We start from the raw sequence: 24,212 nt of genomic DNA, 5'->3' as shown, positions 1-24,212 counted from the left end.
ATAGAGAAGGTGAAACTGACATGGTGCAGTAGGCGGAGTGCATTCACAAGCACGTCCGCTTTTTCTCATTCCCATATACCTGTGGAGATGACATCTGTGATGGTGGTTTTATTGCACTATTCAAGCAGGATAGAGAGAAATCTCACTGTACAAGTGCTGTGTACACACAAACAGATGTACAAAACTCTGCAGTATTGCTTTCTGTGTTCATCTGTAACTCAGCTGTTCCCTCAAGACACTATTGTAATATAAATATTAATTTTTCATAGCAGCTGTGAGTCCCCCAGTGGGCAGTGTGATTCCAATTCTGCCATCTCTCTGTTTGCACTGCTGTTCTCCTTGTTTTGCTGTCAAAGGCAATGTATGAGAGTGTTTTGTAAATGGTGGTCACTTGAGATTTACTGAGGATTCTTCTGGACAGCCTTGTCTCTCTGCCCACCTTTTTTTTCCCTATTGGAATTATACCAGTGCTAATTCCTGTAGTGCATATTGTTTTGTTCTTAAATAAGTGATTTAGGAGAAACGGTTTCTGAATTAATGAGCACAGAGAGCACTGGAGGTGCTCAGTGGAAATGTTCACAACTAAACATGCCTGTGCAGTATTATATAAAATAAGAAGTTTGACATGTTTGGGACATTGGCTGTGTCTCTGGGCATCCTCAGGCCAAGGTTAATTTCCTGCCCTCTGTTCATACAAGAGGAAATTGCAAAGTAGCAGCTTGACAGAATGTCTGTTCACTAGACTGACATGGGATGTGATGTGCATACACAAGAGAAGTTTATAAGGAGAGGGCATAAGGCTGACCTCGCTTCCTTGCTAGAAATTGCTTCTGGGCAAACAGTGCATGACATGAACCTTCGTGTTTTGTTTGGACTCTTCTGTAAGGTTTGCAACATCTTTGCTCTTTGATGTGGCACTTTATAATTTTGCAGGCTTCGCATCTTTTTATATAAATTTTCTCAAATTTCCTCTGTTAAAAATTAAAAACAAAACAAAACAGAGAAAGGCCAGACTCAGGTAAAGTGTTTGGTGGTGAGACTTTCTGAAAGAGAATCTTGCAGCTGCATGGAGATATCCATCCATGGTATAGTGACTGATAAGAAAAGACAGATGTCATTCTCTGGTTTACCAAAAATGTATTCAGAAATATGCTGACTCTGGGTCATCAAGATGTGGGAAAGTCATTCTCCAGGAGTTTGAGAAAGATGAATTCAGCATGCCATTGCATTGTACGCAGCACTCACATCAGCCTTCAGCTGACAGACAGATCACAGTTTCTTTCTGGCTCCATATATATTTCTTGCCACTGTCTAGGTCTAACTTTAGAGAGCTGCCTTTCATTTCAGCTCAACCTGAATGCTGACACCAGCACATCATAGCACATGCTGTCTTTGACGGCTTAGGCAAAAATGGATGTTCCTGCTCCCCTAGCATTCCCTACCAGTCAAAAAGAGTTGAAGGCCTTGGAGAAGGAATTTTGGCAGCACATTCATGTCCTTACAGCTTTCTCTGAGGCTGGCAAACTATGTGGAGACATTTCCGGTATGCTGATCAGTGCCTTTGGAGAAGCTGGCAGAGCCCCAGCTGTCAAGGTAGATTGCAGCCAACTGATCTGGTGGGATTAGCAAGGATTACCACGAATACTTTCTGTTGGAAAGGAGAGTTTATCAGCCAGGGCTGCTTCTGGGGCTGCCCAAATGTGGACTTCTTCTGAAATGGATTTAGTCACCTGAGCAAGTTGTAGACATTGGATGCAGCTCACAGAGGAAGCTAGAAGGCAACAAGCTAAGTGATAGCTGACACTGTCTCTAGGCAGAAATATGAGGTAAGATAGAATATCATATGTCTGAGGCCTGTCTAAGTTCATTTTCTGGCTCTGAGGTTTTTCCAGTCTTCCTGGACAATGGAGCCAGTCATTTCCCCCAAAACTAAATCAGCTTGTGAGCCCTTACAGGAAGGGGCTTGACCTGAGGCCTTGCCTCCTCCATCTTCAAGACAGGGTATGCCAGACTTCCTTGAAAAAGGTTTAAAGAAACGCCCTAAGTGGGCATAGGCAAAATCCTTCAAGACTGACATGCCTTCAAATCTTGCTGAGTCTCAAATTATGAGAGAGGAAGGACATTTGACTTTGCTCACTGCCAGCCCTTGTAAACCTCTTACAGCACAGATGTTTCGGTTGGCGGCTGCCCTTTGGTCACCTGTGCAGTAATGCTCTGCCTTTCTGCTGGGCCTGCCAGACTTATGGTGGTGCCCTTGCCTAGCTCCAGACAGAGGTGGTGGTGTGGCAGGACCGCTGGATAGCTGCCTCTTCTCAGGTTAAGTGTCTGAGCAGCAGTGTGGGAAGTTGTGGGCTTGCACCAGCAGGACCTCCATCAGAAAGGATGAGACATGACAGAGGAGCAAGATGTTTTCTCCCACCTTCCAAGAGGTGGTCACCACAGCTGGTGACTTCCTATCCACTGAAACTCAACCTGGAGAGCCCCAGCCCAGCCTGGCTGAAAGCTCAGATACCTTTGGCAGTGGCATAGATTCCTCTGGCTGCAGTCCTGTTTGGTGTGCTGCCAGAGTTGTTCTGTAAATGAATTCATGCACATTAACCAGCTCTTCTCTCAGGTGGGTGTCTCCCTGGCTGTGGAAGCTAGTGCTATCCCTGCACATACTCTGCATCCTGCACTGTGTTTCCTGCTAAACCTCATCTCATAAATTGTGTTCAAGTGCAGGATCAATAGTTACCATGCCTGCAGGGAGTTATTTCACTGCTTTGCAGCTGTTGCACTTGGTGCATATTCCAGGTGAGACTGATTTCTGTGATACACTGAGAGGGAGAGTCAATTACAGACTGCTTTGGCCTGCTCTTCAGAAAAAAAGTCATGCAGCCTTGCTGGAAAATGACTTTTCTTTCAAAAAGCTCCTGGCTTTCCCAAGCCATTTATAGTCATGTGGGCTTTGGATGGAACCTATGGCTACATTTTGCCCTTGTCCATCTTCCGTCACTCAGAAGATCAAAGACTGCTTCCAGGCTGATTCTTGCAAAACAAGAGTCCCTGTTTTTGTCATCTGGTGTTACGAATGGTACCATTACTGTGTTAGAAACCCAGATAGAGTTGTGCTTGCCATTTGTAGACCCTCATCAGAGAGAGGTAAGGGAGTTTGCTGTGATTTTCTTTGTGGACTTGGTACGGAGGCTTCTGTAGTGTGTGAGGGCTTGCCAAGGAGCACCCATGAAGGTAATTGGTTGAGAAAAATTAAAAGCAGGCAGTAGAGGCTGAGAACCTAAATAGCTGAGAAGTGGAGTTGGGGAGCTGATTATGAAGGATTGTTGAAATGAAGACAAATAATCCACAGCTGTTGTCATAGTCCAATACTTCCTGCTTACATCTCTTCCTGTCAAGCAGACAGTAGAACGACTTCTCTCCCTTGGAAAGACATCAAAACAGAGAAAGAAAGAAAGAAAGAGAGAGAGAGAGAAAGGAAAACATGTTAAAGGTAGTGGAAAACACAAGTCAGGTAGCACTTAGTTCATATACTCTATTACTATTTCTGAACTCTGGAATAAGGTTTTTTCCCTAGGCTAAGGAAGAAGGATTAGTACATGGAGAAATTAAATGCCATAAATTTTCCCCCTGCTATCTCCTGCAGGATGAATATAAGCCAGAAAAGGCTTTGTCGGAGGAAGATCTGAAGAATGCGGTTAGTGTGCACCATGCGCTGGCATCCAAGGCAACAGACTATGAGAAGAAACCCAATGTCCTCAAGCTTAAAACAGCAGATTGGAGAGTCCTGCTTTTCCAAGCCCAGTAAGTGCTCTCCTCGTGCCACTTATTGAGGAAAGAAAGCAGTGCTGAAGGAGGAATAAATTTTTGCCTGGACAGGTTAAAACAGAGGCTTAAGAGGTTCAATCTGTTTATTTGATCAGAAATAAGATTAAGTAGTGATGTGATTAGAGTGCACAAATAGTGCATGAGAAAGAAACATCAGGTTTTAAGAGGCTTTTTAGTCTAGCTGAGAGAGGCATAACAAGATGCAGGAGCTAGAAGCTGAAGCTCCAGGAAATTCAATTTGGAAGCAAGATAACAGTCAGGGTGATTAATCATTGAAGCAAATGACCAAAGGCAGTCTTGTATTGTCTGTCTCCTGATGTCATCAAGTCCTAGCTAGATGTCTTTCTAGAAGATATGCTGTGGTTAGAAACAAAGTTACTAGTTAATACAAGGATGATTTGATAAAGTTTTTCATGCTGTGATATCCAGACATAACAGGTGACCTGCCTTTTGCTTCTGAGCCCTTTTCTACTGAGATCCATATTAAACCTCCTAGAGATCTTTGGTTACCAGCACAACCAAGACCTTAGGACATACGTCTGAATCAGGGCATTAGTTGGCTCTGTCAGCTGTATTACTGGGATTGGATTAGTAATCCCAGTGCTAGGGTGAGGTATGGACCTAAGCACAAGCCAGCCTGTGACTGAGTTACTTAGCACTAACTGCTTGCAGACATAGGCAGGAAGACAGAGCAGACTCTTAAGACTTGTCCAGTTTTGGATATTCTGACTTTAAAAATACCATAGAAGGGATGGAAAGAGGTAGACAAGGCTGAGTCAGCAAGTGCTTAATATATGTTTCTTCCTCAGGAGCCAAGAAGAAATGCAGACCTGGATCAACAAGATTAACTGTGTGGCTGCTGTCTTCTCTGCACCACCATTTCCAGCGGCCATTGGTTCTCAGAAGAAGTTCAGTCGCCCACTCCTGCCAGCCACCACAACAAAGCTATCTCAGGTGAGACATTTTTATATAGAGGGTAGATGATAATGATTTCTCTTTCTGTCCAGACACTGGATGGTGGTCCTTGTCACTGTTTTATAGCTGTTGCCGTTAGCAGTCCTAGGAGGAGAAGACTTGCATAGTAAATCTATGCTCATTTCCTCTTGCAAGATTTGAAGTGGGGGAAGAAAAGGAACAGACTCAAATACAATTGATTTATGTTTTTGAAGAAAATAGTACCAGATAAAGAATTTTCTTCTTGTGCTTATGGCCCTGCAGAGTACATTTCAGATACTGATTGATGGGGTTATTTTGGGTTTAAGTGTTTATGAAAGCCACTTATTTCAGGAGAAGTGGACATACTCCTGGACTTTGGCTTTTTGAATTGATAAAAGGTGAAAGCTGATGCATCAGACAAGCATCAATTATATTTCTCCCATTAGATTTTCCAGGCTCCATTTATCAGCTCAGGGATTTCCTGTACAATATATATTTATAAACGGTGTCTTAAATTAATCTCTTCAGTCTCCCTTGTGATCACACAAGCTTTTAGCATCCCATGGCAAGGAGTTTCACAGCTCTACTGCTTCTTGCACAAATACACGTATTTCTGCTTGTCTCAGACTGCCTGTGTCAGATGCTTGTGCCCATAGCTTTTTGGGAGATGCAGTGCCTGCCTGGATTTCCTCCTGCATTGGCAAGAACATGATACTGATTGTGTTGATCAGATTGACAGAGGTTATACTTCATGACATCTTCCTGTAGCTTTTAAAGTGATCTGCCCATGCTGGATTGTTTCTTAAATGCATTTGTTGGGGTTTTTATTTATTGTCTTCATAGCTTAGCAACTATCCTTAGAATCCACTGTCTCAAAACCTGTGTTTCTGTAAGGGTATGGCATTTTTTAGGTTGCCTGTGCTTTTTCTCTCTCCATGACAGCAGCCTTTCTTCTTACAGTGTGGTGACTGACTTACCATTTTTTGTTCTGGGTTAAAGTTTAAATCATGTTATGTGAAAAAATTATAAACTGGTCTCATCCTTTTTGTTTTAGTTTTTGGTCATGCATACCTTTTAAAAATACAGTATGGTGCTTCCATAATTTACCTCCAGTCACCAAGGGAAGCTTTTTTACTCGTTCTGTATGATTGTTCTGTTTAGCATGTTGTTTCCTAGTCTCATTGTTTCCATTTAATCTGGAAAGGGAAAAGATAGATCACAACCCTGTGGTTTGTGTCCTGCAGAAGGAGAGACATGAAAAGTGGAATAAGATAAGCTGTTTTAGATAAGGAGAAGAATGTTAAGTGTTCAAAATAGATAAATTCAAAGGCAAGCAGAAACATGTCTGTTTTCATCTGTCAGTGTGGAAAAGCTGCCAGCAGGCTGTTTCTCATGAAAAAAAAATACAAATTGTCAGATCCCTGTGGTTGATGTTTGGGATTTTATGGAATGAGTCATGATGGACACTGCTTCTTCAAAGGGTCTGTTCCTGGTCAGCCAGAAATCGAGGTGCAGTGAGGACTTAGCATCGGTAAGGAAGAGAGAGGCTGGACATGATGACAGGTTGTGCAAGATCATTGTACCAGATTTTCTTTCAAAAGCAGAACAGTGTATAATCTTGGTTAGTCCAACCAAGGAGGTATGTGACAAAACTATATATAAAGGAACAACCAGTCTAGAAAAGACCTACTAGGGTGTTAGGTTTTTTCTTTTTTTCTGAGAATGCACAGCACACACAAAAGCTCCAGAGATGGTGCCCTGGAAATGACAGGTGCTGTAGTAATAGCTGCTCAAAGACCTCCTGTCATTAGGCTGTAGAACTCACTACCACAGGATGTCCCTGGGACCAGGGAATCAGCACAATGTAAAGAGTGATTGGGCACTAATGAGAGACCATGCACATTTAGGGTAGTAACTAACAGCAACAAGAATTTTTTGGCAATCAGTAGCAAGTGGTTTCAGCCCTACCATGTTTAGGCAGAGGCAAATTATCCCACATGTTTCTCTCTTCAGTTCTCCTCCAAAAGAATTGAAACACAAGATTAGCTGGGTCTTAGCTATCATCATCTATAGAAGTTTTCCCCTTTCTGCTGTTTTCCACAGCTCCAGCTCAGCAAGCCAAGAGGCACAGTCCACAGCGTGACTCAGTGCAGTGCAGGCATATCTGAGCTAGATTTGAAGCTGTGGGCTTCATCTGAGCTGTGGGCTGTGCTCAGAACCATACCACAGAGAGACAACACTGGCAGCTGTTGCCTCCTCTGAGGTGAGGTGCCTACACAGGAGCTGACCTGGGTACTACCTTTTGGCTAATTCACCAATATCTGCATGATCATGTGTCTATTTTGGACTTACAAATTCAAACATAATTTCAGATCCAAGCCTAGAAATGGACATCCTGCAGGAGATGAAAACCTTCTGAGATGAGGGAAGGTTAGCTGACAGATGGACTGGAGGAAGTGAGTGGGCCTGGGTTTATGATAAAGGAAATTGCCTAGAAAGTGGGAGTAGCAGCTCCTCACTTTCTCCAACTGCGCAGTGGGATAAAAACCAGTAGCAGCTTAGCAAAATGAGTTACTTTTCGGGGACTGGACAGCCCTTCCTCTTCTGAATGCATTGTATTGTTCTAAACAAATAGAAACCACACACTAGAGAGCTTTTGGCAGTGCGAAATAGAAGGAGGGGCCATGACTCTGTGTCTTTTCTATCCTGGAAGGAACTCCTTTAACAATCAATAACCTGAGGCAGAGTCTTCACCTGTTCCGTTTTGCCCTTGGTTTGTCTGCATACACAACAGTCTTAATTAATTTACAAAAAAATGTGTTCGAGCAAAAGTGTCGTGTTGTCAGTAATGCTCGGCAGCAAGCTGCTTCCGTTGCTCACAGCAAGGCAATGGATGACAGGTTTGCTCTTCTTCCCAGTGGCATCTGCTAGCTGCCGAGTTTTTCTGCAAGCTTGGCCCCTTTGAGTGCCTTTGAGAGAGCTGTTGGTGGCAGCTCTTTGGGATGACAGACCTTACCAATCTAAGGAAAGGAGCTATGAGGTATTATTGTACAGGAGCCTCTCTATTTTTCTTTGCTTATTGGATATTTTGGATTCTGTCACCTAAGTGCCTAATATGTTTCTGAAGGATGAACAGCTGAAGTCCCATGAAGCTAAGCTGAAGCAGATCTCCACTGAGCTTGCTGAACATCGCTCCTATCCTCCTGACAAGAAGCTCAAAGGCAAGGAAGTAGATGATTACAAACTGAAGGACCACTATCTGGAGTTTGAGGTAAATATGGAAAACATTATTACTTTTACTTCTTGGGTGTGGATGGTCTTATATTTGAAGTACAGTCCTGAAGTTCTTCATTTTTCACTTTACTTCCCTAGGAGTAAGTGTTCTTGCTAGGCAGAAAAGTCATCCAGCGATTGCAGATGCTGGGATGTGGCTCTTCTTTCTGGTGAGAATGTTCTTAGTGAATTTAGCTCCCAGCCTGTAACATGGAGGATAGAAACAAGACTCCTGTCCTTCCTCATGTACCTGTTTGAAGAAATTTTAACATCTTCACGCACAAAGCGTCTTGTGTTGTAAAACTGTGTTGCCTAGTGTATTGGAGCCTCAGTCTCTAACGAATGACTGCATTCTGCAGGAATGCAGATCATGGTAATTGTCTTCCATTGGTAGGTTCTGAAGGAACTGATATGCTGAAGTTACTGTCATAGGCTTGCCTCCCTCCTCAGAGCCATTGTGTTGTATACTACTTAGATGGATGTCGGGATAAGGAAAATGGTAGAATTTAAGATCACAGATTGAATGATGCAACTTTTAGGCAGATGCATTAGGAGATTGTTTTGAGTATCTGACAGCAGCTTTTATCTATAATGGTTACTGCCACATTTTAGGACTATGTGGGAATTAATCGGCAACCTAGCGGATGTCTGGCATTTGTTATGACTACACCTTAGAGCTTTTTCCCCCAGGACTACGAGTCAATGTTGCCTTGGGTCTGAAAGGATCCTACTCTAAATAGGCAATGCCTGGCAAGGAAAATATGTAGTCTGACAAAGAGGAAGAGCAGATAAGACAGATGAGACCACCAGAGCTGATGCTGGAGGCAACACAGCACAAGCCTCTAGAACTGAAGTAAGCCTTCTGCCCTGTGCTATCAGTTTCTGTTAGAGGGACTTTTTTTACTCCTGAACTTAAATCGTTGCATACTTTTGCTTTTGCAGAAGGTTAACCACAGTGTAGCCACTGTGTTGAGTTTCACTTTGCTGTAGCAATGTCTATCAGCATGGCTTTATGAAGGAGGAATCGTTACTTGACCAACATGATAGTCTTTTATGATGTGATGTTTGGTGTGATGGACAAGGGGAGAGCAGTGGATGTTGTTTGTTCTTCACTTTGACAAGAATTCTGACATTGTCACCTCTAACAACCTTGTAATCAAGCTGATGAAGTGGATTAGGAAGTTGACAGTGAACAATCGAGATCAAAGAGTTGTGATCCATGGCACAGTGTCAGTTAGTTTTGAAGAGAGCACTCAGATGTACAGAGTAAGCCATACACTTTCTCTCTGGAGGGCATCTTGTAAAACTTGGAAGATAAAGCATTTTCTTAGCTTTGGGTTCTTGACACAAAGTTTATTTTCTGTAACTTTTAGAAGCTTGGTGAGTTAGGATGAAATGTGGGCTGGAGTGTTAAATGTTTATAGAAAGATTGATGAGGGAGTAGATTGTTGTGGGGTTTTTCTCTGTTTCCTGTGAATTTTATCAGGGATAAAATTTATATCCTTTATCTTTTGAGGATATTCCTCAGGTACCTCAGTACAAATCAGAGCCACTATAGGCCAGGAAACAAAAGGTGTCCTCTTCACTAGTGAGAGTCTCAAAACAGCATTTGAGCTGTGCAGTTCAGGTAAGTGATCAGTTCTGCATGAGTGCTCATCTAAGCAGGAAAGTTGTGGCAACAGTTTCAGTTATGTGGGAGAAATGGTAATTCAAGGTGCTGATTTGCTGTGCTGTGTTACCTTCACACTAAGCACAGATTTCACTGGCCGTATTGAACTATCAAGACACCATTCCAATGGTCATGAGAGCAGGCAATTCCAAAATGTCGGAAATCAAACAAATGAGGCAGAAGGCTAACTGGGATCTTCTTCTGGAGCTAAGTCAAAAAAGTAAGGTTTATGCTGAATGGAAGCAGGGTCAGGTGGCATGGGAACAATACAGTGAGAGATGCTCCTCACCATTGTAACAAGAAAATTCATGTGGCCAAATCTCAATTGGAGTTGCTTCTGGCCAGAACTATGGGGAATGAAAAGAGTGTTTTAAAAAGAGTATCAATAAAAACAGTGTTTTAAAATATATTAATGTCAAAAGGCAGTGTAGAACATCAACGTCTTACAGGATTAGGATGGTCATCTCACAAACAGGGATGTGGACAAGGCAGAGTGTTTAATGCAGTCTTTGCCTCTGTCTTCAATATGGATGGCAGACCAGGGGGATCTCAGTGCCCTGAGATGGAGGACCATTACTTTGAGAATGCTCCCATTTAAACTTGAAGTTGTGTAGTATCAGCTTTTTAAGCTGGATCCCTGCAAATATATGGGGCCTAATGAAATTCATCCAGGATACCTCCAGCAATTTTCTGATGTCATCACAAAACTTGTCTCAATGATATTTGAACAGTCTGGAGAAATCCCAATTGGCTGGAAACTGTCCCAGTTTTCAAGAAGGGCAAAAAGGATGACACTGGAAACTACAGGTCTGTCAATCTCATTTCAGTGCCTGGTAAAATAACAGAGAAAATGATTCTGGGAAGTACTGGAAAACATCTGGAGGACACTGGAACCATCATCACAGCCAGCACAGCTTCATGAGAGGAAAGTCAGGCTTGTTCAACCTGGTTTTCTTTTATGACAGGATAACCCACTTACTTGATCAACAGAAGCCAGTTAATGCAATCTTTTTTTTTTTATTTCATAAAGCTTTCAATACTGTCTCTCTCAGGACCCTTCTGGAGAAAATGTCCAGCCCACAGCTGGATAAACACATTATGTGGTGGGTGAGCAGCTGGCTCATGGGTCAGGCACAAAGGGCTGCAGTGAATGGGGTGACATCAGACTGGTGTGACCTGTCACTAGTGGGGTTCCACAGGGCTTCATCCTCAGCCCTGTGCTCTTCAACATCTTCATAAATGACCTGGACACAGGACTGGAGGGGATAATAAGTTTGCAGATGATACAGAACTGGGAGAAGCTGCTGACTCCCTTGAAGGCAAGGAGGCCCCGCAGAGAGACCTTGACAAATTATGGGACTGGGCAATCACCACCTGTATGAAGTTCATACAAGGGAAAGTGCTGGATTCTGCATCTCAGATGGGACAACCCTGGGTGTATGGAGCACCTGGGAAGGAGAAAGTGGAAAGCAGTGCCTTGGAAAGAGACCTGTTCAAGGGCAAGTTGAACATGAGTCAGCAGTGCTCTGGCAGCCAGGAGGGCCAGCTGTGTCCTGGGGTGCATCAGGCTCAGCATCAGCAGCCAGGCAAGAGAGGCACTCTGCTCTGCACTGGAGCAGCCTCACCTTGAGTGCTGGGGCCAGTTTTGGGCCCTCAGTATAAGAAAGATATGAAGCCCTAAAGCCGCCAAAGGAGGGCAGTGAAGATTCTGAAGGTCTTAAGGGGAAGTCAGATGATGAGCAGCTGAGGTCTTTTGGTTTGTTCAGCCTGGAGGAGAGGGAGGAGCTGAGGGGAGACCTCATTGCAGTCAACAACTTTCTTGTGAGGGGAAGAGGAGGGACAGGCACTGATCTGTCTGTGATGATGTGTGTGGATAGCCTGCAGTTATGTCAGGGTAGGTTTAGGCTGGACATTGGAGAGAGGTTCTTCTTCACCCAGAGGGTGGTTGGGCACTGGAGCAGGCTCCCCAGGGCAGTGATCATAGCACCAGCCTGACAGAGCTCAAGAATCATTTGGACAATGCTCTCAGGTACATGGTGTGATTCTTGTGGATGGTCCTGAGCAGGGCTAGGAATTAGAGTAGATTATCCCTGTGGACCCCTTCCAACTCAGTTTATTCTATTATTCTGTGAGGCAGTAAAAATCCCAAACCAAACCTAAACGTTGAGCTGTATGAAAACTGTGAATGGATACTCTGTGAATGGAAAGCTTCCCTTTAGAACAATGTCCTTTCAGGGTTGGCAGGAGTGGTGGAAGAGCTTGCTGCATGAGCCTAAATGAAAAGGGCAAGGGGCAGGAGAGGTAGGATTTTGTAACTGTCTCTTTCAGGCTGAGACAGCAGGCTAAACCTAGTGTCTGTGTACAAAGGACCATGCTGATACATCTTGGGAAACACGCTAAAAGGTCCTGTGAGTCCCTAAGTTAGCAGCATAGTACCATTAGGAAGGAAGATGCCAATTTCCTTTTCTGTAGGTCCTTACAATTTCTTTTTGTTTACACACCGGTGATGCCTTCATTCTTGTTCCTAGCAAAAGACAATTGAGACGGAGGGGAGGTGAAGCATGAGGTAACTGGTCATTGTTCAGGTATGCAGCCAGTAGCATTTGTTTTTGATGGTGTCTTTACTTACACCCAGCATGGAAGGAACAGCTTTCATTGCCTACTCTCTGAGGAAGTACTGCATAAGATTGCAAAAAATTCGTTGCTTATTGCAGAAAATTTATTGTTAGAGAAGTACCTTTTGAGTGCTGTCAGATGAGAGGTGAAGCCAGAATACCAATGTGCGGCTACTTCATACTTCATTATTATGTGCATTCATTCTTCAGAGATAATGTTGCAGAAGCTTTTGAATGGTTTCGACTTCTGTGGTTTTATTTCTTGACAGAAATTGCCAAATTGATTTCTTTTAAAGCAAAATTTCCAGTAGCATTTACCTAACTTCAAATGTCAGGTCACTGAAAGACCAGCTTTGTTGTGGTTGAAATCAAAGTAGAAGTGTGTTGATTAATTATAATAGAAATCAAGGGTCCACAAAGTCCAGGGGAAAATGGCCTTTTGCACACATACAGGTCCTAGATTTCCATTCTGATTGCTGAGTCTTGAGACTCTGGTGGTGTTTACTGGACCTGTAAAAGCATAAATACGTGCAACAGTAAAGCCCCCCCTCTCAATTTCATGATATTATGCTGTTCCCAAGCTAAGAGCACTGGCTGGCCTTTTGCAGAAGCGTCTGGTTCATTTTGTGATGAATCATCCATCAACTCAGTTCATCATCGTCAGGGTTCTTGCTGTTTCTCCATTTCCATTTTTATTAAATGACACATCTTACCTGCTTCATGTGTTTGTCTCTCACATTGTGGAGCTCCATCTCCAGATATGGAAGTCATAGGAAGGCTTATTTATTTAATTTGTAGGAGGATTCTGTTATGATTCTCCTCTGTGAGGGTTTGTTTATTCAAAGGATTCTCAAAAGCCAGTCACATTCTCTTCTTTTTTTTCCCCCTTTATATTTCATACTTCAAAGCTTTTTGACTTCCTGCCCTTAAATAAATGTTTTTACCAGAACTTTATTATTTTATTAAAAAATGTAAAATATTTTCTTAAATACTTTTTTCCTCTGTCAGGAACATAATAGCTTGGCTGCCATTTTGCCACTTTCAAATACAAGTTAACAATCAGTACAGATATTTACATCCACCTTCCCTGACTCCCAGCACACTGAGATCGCTGTAATTACAATGCCTGCACCATGTATTTAAGTGGATATATCAGGGGCAAGTTACTAAATAAATCCTATGAAGTGGATTGCTCTGTTCTCAGGACCTCTGCCCCATCTGTTTCTGAGACCTTTCAGGGGTCTTCTGTTACCGTACCTTCATTTTCTTCCTTGCCGAATTGTTTCGTGGAAAATGATGCAATTGGAGCAAACAGAATGAAACCTTCCTGTTGGAGAGGGAAAACTCTAATCCAGATGAGGAATAGAACAAATGGGCATGGGGCACAGTAAAGTGAACTTTTTCCAGTTGAAAAATAGAAATGTCTGGACAGACAGCAACCTTCATCATTCCCTGTGAGTGACATAGCAGGGAAACATGCCTTGCTGCTGTCATAGCCTTCTCATCTGCTCCTTTTTGTTAAGGTCTGGCCTTTTAGAAGATTCTCCCACATGCCTAGTGGTGGCCATGATGGTACAGTCTGAATTTAGACCCTGCTTTGGTTTCTTCCCCGTGGATAAGAAAAGCAGGACCTGCTGGTGAGAGTGGAGGATTGCAGCAGAGCAGGATTTTTGTTGTCCCTTAGTTTAGTGCACTTTATCTCCATGCATGCCTGAGCACATAGGATCTCAGTATGTGTGAGTGAGCACAGCTTTTGTCTCAGCATGACTAAAGTAGCAAGCTTTCATTTGATGGTGTTACTTGGAATGGGAGCCAACACTCTTTGGAGCATCAGGATTTGTGTGCTGCAGAACTGAGTGCCTCTAATTACACAGGCCTCAGTCTGCCTGAAATCCTCTTTGTTTAATTTACATTAGCCACTGTTGTCCATATCCACATTAGGCACCATTGTTCGCATACATGTTGAGCTCCTGGCTTTCAAGGCTAGCAGAAAGCATTAAGTTACTGAGGTGGTCTCTCATGTGCCCCTGCAGAATTTCTTCCAGACTAATTTGGGCCTTTCTTTTCATTTCCCAGAAAAATCGCTATGAGATTTACGTTGGCCTACTGAAAGAAGGGGTGAAGGAGCTGCTGAGCGGAGGAGAGAACGATGCACCAGGACTGAAGAAATCCCACTCAAGTCCTTCTTTGAATCAGGAGTCTCCAGTTAGTGCCAAGGTGAAACGCAATGTCTCAGAGAGGAAGGACTACAGGCCAGAAACACCCAGCATTAAGCAGAAGGTCACTTAGGGTGGAAATGACAACTAGGGGAACAGCCATGCAGCAAAGTATTGGTGGTCAAAATTTTTTCATTTAATAACCTGTCATTCACAAAAAATAAGTGCATCTGCCTGAATGGGGTGTTAGTGACATTTTCTATTGTATATTTTGCTGTTTCTGTGCAGATTGTGGGAGATGTCTTCGCTCCTGCTTTGCTTTGCTTTGTTAATTTATCATTTAGCAGTTGAAGCATTGGGACTTTTTTGTGTTATTCTGTTTCTAAAGGAGCTGGGGAAGGGGTAGAGAGCTGTGACGTTTATTCTGTCTCCTCCCCATTTATCTCCTCCCATCGGCATGTGGCTTTCATCTCTCAAGTCACTTGTCACTTTATTTACATGGTGGGTGGGAAAAATAACTGGACAAGTGCTGCAGTGCTGTGAATGTGAGCTGTAGCTGTGAGAAAAGCTGTGCAAACATGCAGCTGCAGAAGGCTGACTATAGGCTAGGGTGCTGGGAGCACTAGTTTCCTGACAATGTAAGGCATGTTGGTACTGGTACTGAGCAGCAGGTGGTACAGTAAATAGTCACTGTCGCTTATTGTTACTGCATTGACCCTGGACACTTCGCGAGTGTGAAGGAATGAAACCTGGAAACCTCTGGCAATGCTGAGATGACGGCATTGGAATAATTTGTTTGCTTCCTCCCAAGCAGGGAGCCTTCTCCTGAGTTTGCAGGCTGGAAGGCATCCAAACCCATGCTGTCTCTGCAGTCAGGAAGATTAGGGATTACCCAGTTGGAATGGCTATCTGGGCTTCACATTTATTTGCAGAGAAGGCTGCTGTAGATGTCAGCCATTAGCATTATATATTAATTATATATATTAAAGACAAAGGGCCTCTGTGTAGTTTTTAACTATACGCTCTCACTTAGCTGCTATATAGAGCCTTATGATATATTGTGTCCTGTCGCTTCCCCTTCTGGGGGTTTCCTTGTTGGTGTGCAAAGAGAGCTGCTTTCAATTCCTCTCATAGTGACAAAGCACTTTGCCTTTTTTCTTCAGAACGGGATTCTCCTCAGTTCTCCATTTTCCTTCTTTAGCTCACATTTAGGTGGAAGAGGCTGGTGCCTCCTCACAGTTCCTCCATACCCTGTGCCAGGCTTTCCAAGGGGAGCACAGATCTGGGAGAGACCACCATGGGTAGGTCTTTCCATACCTGAAAGGCCCATGTTTGTGCCATAGACCCTTGGGGTGGCCAGCAGTTTTTCAGGCACTGAGAGCAGAAAGATGACATAGAAATAATTTTCCCACTTCCCAGCCCTTCTTGTCTGGGCAGTGTCATGGCTCTGCAGAGAGTGCTGGCTCTCCTGTTACCCAACTTGTTACCTGAGTTTTAATCTCAGTTTATATACTGGCCCACAGGGTGAGCTTGGACAGGTCTCTCCCATTTTGTGTCACCCTTTCCCTATATGAAGTAGTACTACCAAACTGGCCTTTCCCACAGAGCGCCTTGGGAGATAATGTTGAGGACCAGTTGAAAATTGCTCCTTGCTGTTTGTTGTGTTGTGCCTGGCACAGGACAGCCTTCTTGTTGAATGCAATTCTTGATGCATATAGAAACGTCAAGATCAATGCAAGGACTGTTTAGAAATGCACTGGTGTTTTCAGCCCAAGTAGTCAAAGGGCCATACATCAAAAAAATTGCTATCTGAGTGGATGTGTGTTCTGTCAGGCTTCCCAAGGGTCCAAGTCAATTCATCTAGTTTTATTGAGCTGCCAGTCCAGTGGGCAGAACTAAGAGTGATCAAAGAGAAAAGGCCCTTAACAGCCACTGCATGACTTGCCTTCCCTACTGAGTACCACCATGCAACAGCTTTTGTGGTGTTGTGCTGTCTGTCTGTTGGCTGTAACAGTGATGTTGCATTCTCAGATGTGAGGTTTTGGGGCAAATGGATCCTTGCAGCTGCAGCCTGGTAGCGAAGCCAGATGAGACTGTTCTCATGAGTGATGTTGAGATGCGCATCCATCTGGCATCTGCCACAATTGGGGAATGCTGAATACACCTCTGGGAAGAAAACTTGACCTCCCTTTTATGATTAAGGAGTGGTATTTAGTGTTCCCACTGAGACTCTCCAAACTACGTGGCCCTTGCTCACTCCCTCCTTCTCCTCCCCATCCTTGCAGTGGGCTGGAGAGGAGAATTGGAAGCATAAAGGGCAAAGACCACAGGGTGAGATAACAAAATTTACAGGAAATGGCAATGAGATAAGAAAATGAATGGTAAACAAAAGCGGTATTAATAACACAGTGCTCAAGAATACTCACCACGCAGAACCCAACAATACCCAACCATTTGCTTCCCAATACCCCGACCCAGGAGGGACATCTTCTCCTGTTTCTGGAAAATGACATGAAGTGGTATAGAATAACCTTCAAGTCCAAGCCATGATCCTGCCATAAATTAACCCTGTCCTGGCCAGAACCAGTACATCATTCTGTGAATTATTTTATATAACAATAGGATACATGCAGCAGAAACAAAACCCAAAAAAAGGTGCAGATCTATAAATGGCCCTGCTTGGCTGTCAGGGTTGGGTTGAGTAGATGATCTTTTGAAGGCAGGCTAGAACATGCTTGGCAAACCTCTTGTATTTATGGAGTGCAGTGCTTCAAAAGGCAAATAAGTGACATTTAACTTTCTTCTTCCCTGGGTTTAAACGTATTTTCGTTGCTGAAAATTCCAGTTAAATTGCTGAGCTCAAAAATAAATTACTCCTGTTAAATGCATTTTCCAGCTTTGACACAGAAACTGGGTAATTCCTCTTCAAAGTCATTGCAGAAAAGATGATTTGAAGCAATAGGAAAAATCAAAAAGTGAACTGCAAAAAGGATGTTTTTTTCATTATTTATTATCTATTTCCATGTATACTTGTAAACAGATAGGGTATTTTTTTTAGGTCTCATCTGAATGTATCAAATGCAGTTTTTCATTTTTGCATTTTTTAGTCATTAAACATTTGTTGAGCTTAGAGCAGTCTTGCTGAGACTGTTGAAGCTTGCAGATCAGTTTACCCAGTATTTATAGTTTCTGCTCCAGTTTTAATTAATGCCATTTTCCTTTGTTGCTTTACAATGTATAAGCATCCCAGGCATGCTTTGGAGAACAAGAAAAAAATGTGATCCTGTTGCGAAAGTCTAAGACTCCTGCCCTCCCTTGGGAATAGGTTCCTCTACCAATCAGTACTGTAATTAGTTTTTTTCCCTCCTGATCATACTATATAGGATAGGGCAGGTTCTCAGGTGGTCTAAGTGGTGCATCTCCTTGAGTAGCACCATTAAGAATCTGACCAGGGAGGTTTGCATGGTACCCTGCACCCTGCCTTTCTTTGCGGCAATATTTGCCTCTAGGGAGGATCGGTGCTTGACTGCAGCGACTCAGGAGCTCTGGTTGCAGTATGTAAGAATATTCTGCTGGTTTCCAGCCCTCCTCTGGGACATGAGCTACAAATCACTGGAGCAGCCTGCAGTTTCCTGGGTGTACTCAGTGTAAGGAGCTACTGGCTGGCTGCCATGAGCATGTGTGCATGTGGGAGAGCCTTTGCATTGGTGACGCAGGGAGGTGCCATCCTTCCCTGTCACCCTTCCTGCTCCAGTGTGCTATCATTGCTCAGGCAAGGCCTCTGTCTGCATGTAGAGAGTGGGGATGCAAAGAGAGGGAGCAGGCTAAGGCTAACACCTCCTTACTTCCCCTTAAGGTGCAGACACTGGTTCTGTGGGGACCCACCCGGCTCTGAAGTGTTACTGGCTCCAGGGGCTGAACCGTCTGCTATCCCCAGCTAAGGGAGGAGAGACAGGAAAGGGCCCCACTAGTCTGCACCTGACAGCAGAGGGCTGATGGAGAAGGGGAAAGCTGCCTTCCCCTCTCCCCACCCAGCAACCAAAGTGGGTGAAATACTCTCTTGAAGCCAAAACCGTACTCTCCTCTAAGATTCAGCAGGATGCAGGGGACTGTTTGAGATGGATTTTTTTCATCAGTGGCTGCAAAAGAGACTCCCTGGACTAGTTGTGTGTTTGTCTGCATCTTGCAGATAAATTACGCATGAACCAGTGAACATGACTACAGCTTCTAAATCCAGTATTTATGTTGTGTCCTCAGCTGATGTAGAGAGATAAGTCAGCCAGCAGAGTGATTAATGCAGCAGAGTTGTGCGGGAATGCTGTTCAGCTGTGTTGCCAACTCAGTTTTTCATCTGTAGCCAGTCACGTGTGAATGGTTAACAGAAACTTTCTAATGATTAGTAACAGCTCCTCACTAAAATACTTCCCCTCTGATCCTGTCTGCTCCCAGGTTGCAGTCTGTCTGTGTTAAGGGGCTCTCATGGAGAGCTGTGCTCTGCACAGCCCTGCTTTGTGGAGGAGTTTGGCCCAACAGACCTCCAGGGACTGTTCAGTGACTTTTCACAGCTCCAATGCCTTTGGATAACAAGGCTGGTTGCTTTTCTGGCTTGAAAAAGCCAAAACTTTTGCCTTTCTCCAGTGGGGAAATGAGGTTCTTGCTTGTCTGGAGTAGGCCATTCAGTGAAGATGTGGTTATGGCAGTGGAAGAAGTCAGAGATGACGGGGTTATCATCAGGCTTCTTGTAGGCATTGTATGGCATTGTTCTCCTTGAAATTGGGAAAGGCTTTTCTCTGCAGATGGCTTACTGCTTACTGTGTCTGCATTCTCAATTTTTAAATTAATTTTGGTCTTATTACAGTTAGTCTGACAGCTCCTCCTCCTTTTCTGACAAGCTGCTCTCGTCTGTCATCTTAGCACCTCAGCTGCTTCTGTATAACAGGTCTGTTTCCTTCCATGCTTGCAGAAATCCAGAAAATTTGACTCTCCCATCTTGCATTGAGAAAACCTGCTCTGAAGTAGTGCTGCATTGAGTGGATAACCCTGTGAACAGCTTTTTCACTCTGCTTGTTGGTAGCCTGTGTTTCCAGCCACTGTTATAGCTGGGAGGTGTGAGACCGAGTTTTAGACTGCCGTGATCCTTTAGTTGTATACTGCAGGGATGCAAAGTCGCCCTTCCCACACTTAGACCAGACACTTGCAACATTCTTACTCTTCTAGTATCCAGGTGGTTGGAAACACTGGCTGCTTCTGCTGGGTCAAAGGCAGTATACTCATATTATGACAAGAAATCTTGCAGCTTGCTGCTTGTTTAAATTTTCTCCAGTATTACTCTCCGCAGGCTCTGGGACATCACATCTGCTCTGAGGGGGCAGTTAAAAAGTCCACATTTCTTGTCAGAGCACAATCATTGCTCCCAGCATGTGGTCTCAGCATCTGGTATCTAGGCTTCCAAGAGGGATGAACCATAGAAGCTGTCTCAGAAAAAGCTAATCTGCAGCTTGTGCTTTTTAAAGGATATTTTTAGTGCATATAGAAGCAGTACGTCTGGCCTCTCCTATCCTCTCTCCCAGAGCTCTCCCAGCAGCATAGGTATAACATAGTGGGTTGCTTCACTTGGAGCTTCACTGTGAAGACCTGAGCTCCAGGAAGAAGAGGCTTTGTCAGCCTTCAGAGAAATGCTACCACCTGAGCTGAGCATCAGTGCACAGCACAATGATGCTGTATGAAGAAGCCAGTGCCACCCTCCATGGCTGGTCACCTGCTGGAGACTGTGAGCTCTAACATTGCCCTCAGTGTTGGAGGTAATGAGAAATGCTGGCTTCCTTTTTCCTCTAGTCTGTGCTGTTTGAGGAACTATCTTTACCACCTGCTGCTTTTCTCACCCCTATCCAGGGATACCACAGTCCCTTTGTGAAAAGACTGGTTAACATGAGAGCAAGGAGGAGAGGTCATTGGAAAAAGTCTGAATGCCATCTGGGAGTATCTGCTCTGCTGATGGCAGCATAGAGTTGAACATTGAAAGGCCCAGCCTTGCCTGAGAGAATGTCCCTTGCTCAAATATTTTGTTAGTTGAATTAAGGTTGTGTTTTAGTTATTTATTAGAGCCCATCCCTTACCAAATGCAAGCAAGAACTTTCACAAAGGTTGGACCATTGACCTGACTTTGCCCTTGTGTCAGAAGGAGCAAATTTAGACTAGTCCAACATGTTCTCTCTTGCCTGCCTTTGAGCGCTTAATTATTCTATAAGAATTATAGATGTTTAATCAATGAGGGACCTCCCATGGCATCTGCTTTTAAAGCAAGCCAGAAACCAGCTGGAGTGCAGGCCAGAGGTTTATTTGGACCAACAAAGGTACATCACTTAGCAATGCAAGCATTGAAAATGCAACAAGCCACAAGGGCGGGATTTTTCTCTGACAGAAACCACTGTAATTAGCAGCTACTCTGGCAGTGATCCTGTCTGTAACTCACATAAATGAGACTAGCACAAGAAGACAATTTTTGTCTACAAAGGCAAAGTTTCAGCTTGGGCCAATTGATATCATGGTGTAGTGACAGAGCAGCTGGCTAAGCTGCCATGAAAACCTGTTTAACACAAAATCCTCCAACTCCCCTTAGCCTCTTGGTGGAAGAGGGAGATAAATGCTATCGAGTCTGTGTCACCACACAGCGCAAACTCTACTGGTAATATGAGTCTTAACTCACACACTTACGAAATTCTCATACTCAGAGCTGTCAGATTCTGAAAGACTGTAGGATGAGAACAGGGGTGGGTTGTGGTTGGGGTTTTTTTTAAATTTGTACATATTCATGACAACTGTGTCCTCTTACTTGAGTCTAGAATTATAATTTGGCTAAAAGGACAGAGTTTTTTTGGCTGTTGAAAAACTTTTAAATCACTCCTCTGTGTGAGGTACACTCTGAGACGTACATTACTTGGTGAACATATTTAATTGATGCCTATAAATGTGTGTATTTCCTAAGTATAGTATGGCTTCTATGGCTCAGCACTGCAGAACCTGCTGTTCTTTTCTGAGGCTTGTTTGGTCAAAGCATTCAGCAGCTGCAAACATTGTTAGGATGCTTGTTGTTCTAATTGTTCTCAAGTGAGGTTAAACAGCTATCAGAGCTTTTGCAGATTTAAGGTATACTTTCAGCTGCTTTGATCTTCATGTGTTGTCCACCAGGGGCTGCCTGTTTTGCATGTTGAAAGCAAGGCATATATTTGAGAGTCTAAGCAAGAGCTAGTGGGTGGAATTTTCTGCTAGCTTAACACTGGGCTGACTTTCTCCCAGTTTATATCAACTGATGCCTGTACAAGGAGCATCCATGCTGACTTCTTCTGAAAATCATGCTCTGGGGATCTAATACACAGCTTTACTTCTGAAAACGTTGACCTTGTTCTGTGAAAATTCAGCAAAGGGACATCATGTCCAAAGTGTCCAAGAAGGACAGGTGCCTGTGATGTCTCCTGCAGATACAGCAGTAGTGAGGGGTTCTTTTTCTACAACTGTTCAAATTTCCAGAAGAGTGGCTCATCAGTAGGGAAGAGAAGAGCAACAGGGCTGAAATATCTCTCTTGGGCATCTCTTATGCCTCCCAGAGGTTTCTTTTGAGAGCATTGAACAACTTTTAACAAGTTGCTGGTCTGGGGCAAAAGACATAGGGAAACCCAGTGAGTTTTCCTATTGCATTCTAGTAAGGGCAACAGTAGCACGATCTGCATTATTCTTGCAAAGAGAGAGCAAAAGCTGAGGGTGTGATTCTTACATGGAGTCATAAAACTCTTTAGCATGCAGCTACACTGAAGCACTTGAGCAACTTCAATAGTGAAACTATACCTTTGCACTTCACTGGACCACAGCCAGAGTGATTGCACCTTGCAGAACTGAGATGTGAGTGAACTGCAGCTCAGAATGAAATTAAGAAGACCACCGTGTCACCTTGCTTTGGGCAAGCTGCAGTCCTGTAATCTTTTTTCGCATACTGGGCTTCTCCCTTGGGTTTCCTGCCCTCCGTGGTGGTGGGAAGATGTGGGTGAGCACTGTCAGTTTCAGAGTCACAGTTAAGTGTCATTTACCCTCCACCTGAGCTGTTGCTATGTTGTTTTCCCTTAGGCCGAGAAAGAGGACTGAATTTTCAGTCAATGTTGCTTGGTAGCCAATGGGAAGCATAACTCTCAGCAGTGGTGATGCAGAAAAACATTTTGCACATGCATGTACATACACCTTATACATCTCTTGTGTGCAGAACTAACCTTACAGGACTTGACAACAGTCCTTGCAAGACCTTTCCTCTGGGTGGTCTCCCAATTGCTTCTGTGATGTGTAGGAACCTTCTTTCTGGTAACCTTGAATTCAGTTTACTCTCATCACTGAATTGCTGGAGTGTTTTTCATGTAATACACTAGAGACAGTCCCAGTCTCACTGCTTTGTGGTAACTTCTTGGTCTGCTGTGAAGCAACAATATTGAGGTAGCCATTAAATCTTTTCCAGCAGCATGGAACTTGCTGTTCTGACTCTTGGGGAGGTCATCATCTCAGGTTTGACACTATCCTACCACCAGGATACCCTGTTTTGTCCCTGGGAATAGGCATGGCCAGAAAAGCATACTTGGTGGTTAGAGTCAGAGCTGTGCAGACTTAAGTCAAGCCCTGGTTCAGGGAAGATTTTTCCATGTGCTGCTGATGTCCATAAGGACTCAAACATATACTTGCTTACACAGAGATGCTTTCCTGAAGCAGAGTTGTCACTCTTTTCTACAGGTATCACAGGATGCCCTCCCTTATTCTGCTTCATGTATCTGGTACTAGAATGATCATTTCCTGATAAATGAAGGCACTTAATCAGTCCTCTTCCCCTTGGAAGAAGGACTTTTGGGGATATTGTTATATCATTTAAAATAATATTTTGGAATTTAAGTTTACATTGCTTTATTTTTCACTTGAGGTGACTGTATATAAATATTTTCCTCTATTTTATCATTGCTGATAAAGTAAGCCTACAGTATACAGACAAATAATTTGCCTTTGATGTATTGAAACTGTGAGATAAAAAGTAGACTTCTCTCTTGTGTCCATGTTCCTGACTATAACTCTGTTCCTCTGTGTTTTTATAAGTTGGAATAAATGTTGCTTACGGGCAACAAAGAGCCTGCAAGCTTCCCAATAATCTTTGTCATTGAACTCAAGCAACCCTATTGAAGGATCTCACATATGTATAATGATATATGTATATGTACAAACTTTAGAAAGAAATAAACCAAATGTATTTCACGTTCTGCAGATGAATGTTTTTTATTTGAACCCTAACAGTTGCTCCTACAACTAAGAACATGAAGGTGACTTTACAGTGAATGACTTTCCTGCTTCTGACTCTTGGCAGTCAGTAGTTTCAAGGTTTCCTGAGCTGAAGCATATGTGTACTCTCTGCCTTGCAGTCTGGATCTGACCTGCAGTTGGCGTAACCAATGGAGCCAGTGGCAATTCGTGCACATTAGTCCTGTGTGAGGGCAGCTGGAGCACATCTCTCTTCCTTCTGCACCTGTACAAGAGGTGGCACCCATTCCAGTTTCATCAGGGTGTATAGCCTGCAGAGCTACCACTGCTTGCTGTGAAGAGACAGCAAGAAGAGAATTAACTGATTTAAAACAGGTTTGCCAGCATGCGGATTAAAGGAGCAAAGCTGCAGCAAACAGCTGTTCAGAAATGACTGGGAGTTGATCTCAACACTTATATGAG

At 43.6% G+C, this 24,212-nt stretch overlaps 1 protein-coding gene across 2 annotated transcripts in view; it reads left to right on the top strand.

Moving 5' to 3' along the window:
• PSD3 (pleckstrin and Sec7 domain containing 3) overlaps positions 1-23,756 on the top strand; it is a 115,578-nt gene extending 91,822 nt beyond the window's left edge. For both annotated transcript variants that reach the window (XM_066568969.1, XM_066568970.1), the window contains 4 exons: positions 3,641-3,798; positions 4,632-4,776; positions 7,886-8,029; positions 14,392-23,756. In XM_066568969.1, the coding sequence (XP_066425066.1) occupies positions 3,641-3,798; positions 4,632-4,776; positions 7,886-8,029; positions 14,392-14,604 (660 nt within the window). In that variant the 3' untranslated portion in view covers positions 14,605-23,756. The remainder of the gene's footprint in view (positions 1-3,640; positions 3,799-4,631; positions 4,777-7,885; positions 8,030-14,391) is intronic.
• Positions 23,757-24,212: the final 456 nt, after the last annotated feature.

The sequence above is a fragment of the Molothrus aeneus genome, chromosome Z (genome assembly GCF_037042795.1).
Source record: "Molothrus aeneus isolate 106 chromosome Z, BPBGC_Maene_1.0, whole genome shotgun sequence".
NCBI classification, from domain to species: Eukaryota; Metazoa; Chordata; class Aves; order Passeriformes; family Icteridae; genus Molothrus; species Molothrus aeneus.
The sequence above is the reverse complement of the archived record's forward strand: the minus strand, read 5'-3'. Positions and strand labels throughout refer to the sequence as shown.